The sequence below is a fragment of the Terrapene carolina genome, unplaced genomic scaffold (assembly GCF_002925995.2).
Source record: "Terrapene carolina triunguis isolate 2854851 unplaced genomic scaffold, T_m_triunguis-2.0 Scaffold33877, whole genome shotgun sequence".
In the NCBI taxonomy this organism is placed as follows: domain Eukaryota; kingdom Metazoa; phylum Chordata; order Testudines; family Emydidae; genus Terrapene; species Terrapene triunguis.
This window is the reverse complement of record NW_020698228.1, coordinates 2,355-7,091: the sequence shown is the minus strand read 5'-3', so window position 1 is coordinate 7,091 and position 4,737 is coordinate 2,355. Positions and strand designations below refer to the sequence as shown.

Genomic DNA, 4,737 nt, shown 5'->3' with positions numbered 1-4,737 from the left:
GACCCCACGCTGAGCGTGCTGGAGATCTGGGGGGCCGAGTACCAGGAGTCCAACGCCCTCCTGCTGCGCCCCACCGATGCCGAGCTGCTGCAGCGCCTGGGCCAGCGCGAACGCTGCCCCGTGGACGTCGTGGGCACCATCACCGGGGATGGACGGGTACGGGCGCCGGTGTGGGGAGGACGGATCGGGGCTGGGGGCACAGGGCTAGGGGTGGGCAGCTGGGAGCTGCAAGCGATGATGGGTTTAGTCTAGGGACAGACGGCTGCGGGGGGACTGGTGCATGGGAGTGTCACGGAGTGTGGGGGAGTCAGGGCCCTGCACCCACTTCCTGCGATTGTGACTCTCAGCCAGGCAGTGACACAGAAGGTTGATTAGCCGACAGGAGCCCAGTCCAACACAGAGCTTGTAGGTACAGACGCAGGACCCCCGTCAGGTCCCTCTTGGGGGTTGGGGAGCCCAGACCCAGGTTCTGGGCCTCCCCCTGTCTCCCCAGCCAGCTCCAAACTCACACCCCTTCCCACTGCCTCCCCCAGCCACCCCCTGGCCCCTCCTCCAGCCTTTGTCCAGTTCCCCGGGCAGAAGGTGTCACTGGCCCCAGCCCCCTCCTGGGCGCAGGTTACGCAGGGCAGCCGCCAGCCTTTACCTGGGGGCCCTCAAGTCTCATCCCTCAGTGAAGTCCCCCCCCTTATTTCCCACCCCCGTCTAGTACTGGTGCAGCACCCCAGGAAACGAAGCCACGCCCCGTCTTAGCAGAAAACAGTCAAACCCCCATGCCCCATTCCCAGGTTAACACTCCCTGCTCCCTACTCCGTCGCAGGGAGATGGGCCCAGGTCCAGGACTTGTGTGGGGAGTCTGGGGGAGGGGGAAATGGCTGGGCCTGGGGGATAATTGGGATTCATGGCGGGGGGGAGGGGCAGGCCTGGGTCCAGGAGTGTGGGGGGAAGGGGGGGGCCTGGGCTGGCACTGGTGGGTGAGGGTTGGGGCCCTGGAGGAGGTGGGGCCAGGACTTTTGTGGGGAAGGGTGGGCTGGGCCCCAGGGGGGCAGGGCTCGTATGGGCAGACAGGGCACATGGGCTACTGGAGGGGTATCGGTTCTGGCTGGGCCTGATGGGGTTTGTGGGGGGAGGCCGAGCCCGGGGGGGTTCATGGGGGGGACAGGGCATCAGGGCTCAGAGGGCGGGACTAATGGGGGGGGCTGGGTCAATGGGGGTTGGTGCATGCGGGGTTTGAGCCGGGGGTGGGGTTGGCGTGCGGGGGCTGGGTCTGTGGAGCGGTGCCAGGGTGGGGTTGGCTGGGACTGGGGGTTCACTGGGGGGCTCTGTGGATGGGGGGGGTGTAGCACAAAGGATGGGACGGGGATGCTGTTAGCAGAGATGGGGCTGGGAGATGGGGAGAAGGGGGTGCCACAGGATGGGATCTCAGTGGGGGCAGAGGAGGGGGTGGACACAGGCTGGTTGGGGTGAGAGGGGGCTGGCAGTGGGGTAGGAGCACCCCCAGGCAGCACCTTCCCCCCTCTCCCCCCTGTTGGAGAACCCGTGGTTCCGGCAGGGCCCTGCATGTCTGGATACTTCGGGGGCCGCCCCCCTGCAAGGGGGGCCCCACGGCGCTGCCGGCCAGGGCAGCTGGCTCTGATGCGGGCCCCAGAATTGCAGCGTAGCCGTGGGGCTCAGACTGGGGGGAGGGTCCCAGAGTCAGGCTCCAGCCCGAGCCCTGCAACTACCCGGCTAGTTGTAGGCCCGAGGCCAGGCTCTGCCCCAGCCCCTCACTCCAGCCCCTTGGGCGAAGCCCGAACTCCCCGCCCGGGGGCAGGAAGCAGGCATCCCTACGGGGCTGGAGGTGAGGCGCTAACCGCTAGGCCCCCTGGCCCTCCACACCCCCAGCGCACCGGGGCATAGGATGGGGGGCTGTGACTCGTCACTGACACCCCCCCCCCATGGGTTGCCCCCCCCCTCAGATTGTGCTGGTGGACGACCTGGAGGCCCCGGTGACCGATGTGGCGCCGGTGAAGCCCAGTGGGAAGAAGATGCCGGTCGACCTGCAGCTGGAGGGGGTGCTGGGCAAGATGCCACAAAAGGTACAGAGGGGAGCCCTGGGGTCACACCCACAGATCCCCCCAGCCTGCCCCCCCACGGCACCCTCTGCTGGGAGAGTCCAGGGCTGGAGTAGCCAGGAGCTCCCCCCACAGACAATGCCCCCACCCAGCCCCCCCATGATGCCCCCTGCTGGGTGAGGTCAGGGTTGGAGTAGCCGGGAGCTCCCCCCACAGATGGTGCCCCCCCAATCCCCACAGCTCCCCCTGCTGGTTTAACTCATGAATGTCCCATCTTTTCTCCAGGAATTTGTCTTGTCCCGCCACAGCCCAGCCCTCCGCCGCCTGTGCCTGCCCCCTGGGCTGAGTGTGGGGGACGCCCTGGAGCGGGTCCTGCGGCTGCCGGCCGTGGCCAGCAAACGCTACCTGACCAATAAGGTACCAGCCCCTGCCCCCCGGGGGTGTGGCCCAAGTGAGCTCCTGACCCTGTGTCTCTGCCCACCCCCACCAGAGGGTTAGTGCCTCGTGCCCCCTGGCACTTATCTCTGCCCCCTGGGTGGCAGCATCCCCACACCTGATACTGTGTCTCTGCCCTCCCGGAGGGGAAAGTGCCCCGTGTCACCGAGTCCCCGGGCGATACTCTGGAACTGCTCCCCACAAAGCCAGGCAGGACTCTGGGGGGAGCCTCCTCTCTCGGAGCAGACTGTCTCCAGGGCAAGAAGCTTCCACCTTCCTGGGTCTGACCTCAGAGCATTCAGCCTCCCCTGCCCCACCGTGCGCTTCCCACAGCGATTCCGTCCGGGTGGGGTCCTGGGGCAGCCAGAGTGTCCTGCCCCCCAACTCCGCAGCCAGACGTGACTCCATCTTGGGGGAGGGGAGCCCAGAGCCAGGCCTCTGCCTCCCCCTGCGCCCCAAGCCAGCCAGACCGACTCCTTCCAGCTGCCGGGCCCCTACCCGGCCCGTTGCTCCTCCTCCAGCAAGAGTCATCTGGTCGCATCCCCCTCCGGGGTCTCAGGTTGCGCAGGGGCGGCCATAGCATCCCTGCAGGCAGCTTGAACAGCCCCCAGACAAGTCACATGCACTGATTCCCACCACCTAGACACTGGTGCAGCACACAGGGAAACTGAGGCACACACAGCGTTCATGCAAAACAGTGAGGCTCACATACAACATAAGAAGGGAGAATCCCCACTACGTCACATCCTGCACCCCGACCCCATGTCTCTAACGCCCCACGGGACGACGATAATGCCCCACGACCCCCAGCTCTCTGCTCCCCACCCCAGAGGGGTCTTGCCGCCCTGAGCCGTGTCCCTGTGGCAGGTGGACCGGTCGGTGACGGGGCTGGTGGCCCAGCAGCAGTGCGTGGGGCCCCTGCACACCCCCCTGGCCGACGTGGCCGTGGTGGCTCTGTCCCCCTTCGAGACGGTGGGGGCGGCCACGGCCCTCGGGGAGCAGCCGCTCAAGGGACTGATCGACCCGGGCGCGGGGGCACGGCTGGCCGTGGGCGAGGCGCTCACCAACCTGGTCTTCGCCCGCGTCACCGACCTGCGGGTGAGTCGCCCTGTGGGTGCTGGGGGGGATGCATGGGGGGGAACTGAGAGCTGGAGGGGCTGATCTGTGTTGACATTTCCCCCTCCATAGGATGTGAAGTACAGTGGGTATTGGAGGTGGAGGGGGCCCGTGGGGCTGTGCGAGGGCATGGAGCTGTATGGGAGTCCCGTGTCTCACCCCACTTTCTTCCCAGGATATGAAGTGCAGCCGGATGCGGGGGGGCTGAGTGGGGAGGGGCTGGTCTGTGTCTGACATTTCCCCCTCCACAGGATGTGAAATTGGATGGGGGTACCTATGGCTAATCCTCCTCTGTCCCCCCCCCCGATGTGAAGTGCAGTGGGTATTGGAGGGGGCCCGTGGGGCTGGGGGGGGGCATGGAGCTGTATCGGGGTCCCGTGTCTCACCCCACTTTCTTCCCAGGATATGAAGTGCAGCTGGATGTAGATGTAGGGTGGGGGGGCCATGGGGTTGTGAGTTCATGTGGCTGATTCTTTCCCCCCTCCCGCTCCGGGACGTGACGTGCAGCAGGAAGTCGGTGGGTTGTGGTGCAGTGGGGTGGTTGTCAAGCTGTCGGGCGGCCATGGCTGACCCCTCTCTGCCCCCAGGGCGTGAAGTGCAGCGGGAACTGGATGGGTCCATATTGCTGGAGCTGTGGGGCAGTGTGGTGGGGGCTGTGGAGCAGTGCAGGGGGCGGGGGGCATGGGCGTGTATGGGGCCCCGTGGCTGACCCCCCTGTCCTCCCAGGACGTGAAGTGCAGCGGGAACTGGATGTGGGCGGCCAAGCAGGCGGGCGAGGGCGCGGCGCTGGTGGACACCTGTAGGGCCATGTGCGAAGTCATGGCCCAGCTGGGGGTGGCCGTGGACGGGGGCAAGGACTCGCTCAGCATGGCGGCCCGCGTGGGCACGGACATCGTCATGGCGCCCGGTGAGTGTGGGGGTGGGCCCCAGCAGCCCCCCACTCCAATCGCTGTGGGCCCCCTCGCCCCTCTGTCTCCAGCCCCCCTGTGTCCCCAGGCCCCCCTCCGACAGACCTCCACCCTCCCTCGGACCATGCCCCATGGCAGCCACGTAACCTCTCCATGGTCAGCAGGCCGGGCATCTGTCCATGGGGAAACTGAGGCACACCACCAGATGCCTCATCTCCCATAAACCT

General features: G+C 67.0%; 1 protein-coding gene across 1 annotated transcript in view; it reads left to right on the top strand.

Annotated features, from left to right (window-relative positions):
- Positions 1-6: 6 nt before the first annotated feature.
- LOC112124007 (phosphoribosylformylglycinamidine synthase-like) overlaps positions 7-4,737 on the top strand; it is a gene marked incomplete at both ends in the record, with an annotated part of 7,079 nt that continues 2,348 nt past the window's right edge. The window contains 6 exons of the mRNA XM_026663597.1: positions 7-156; positions 1,956-2,075; positions 2,337-2,468; positions 3,354-3,584; positions 4,329-4,509; positions 4,704-4,737. The exon at positions 4,704-4,737 is cut by the window's right edge and continues 182 nt beyond it. Coding sequence (XP_026519382.1) covers positions 7-156; positions 1,956-2,075; positions 2,337-2,468; positions 3,354-3,584; positions 4,329-4,509; positions 4,704-4,737 — 848 coding nt within the window. The remainder of the gene's footprint in view (positions 157-1,955; positions 2,076-2,336; positions 2,469-3,353; positions 3,585-4,328; positions 4,510-4,703) is intronic.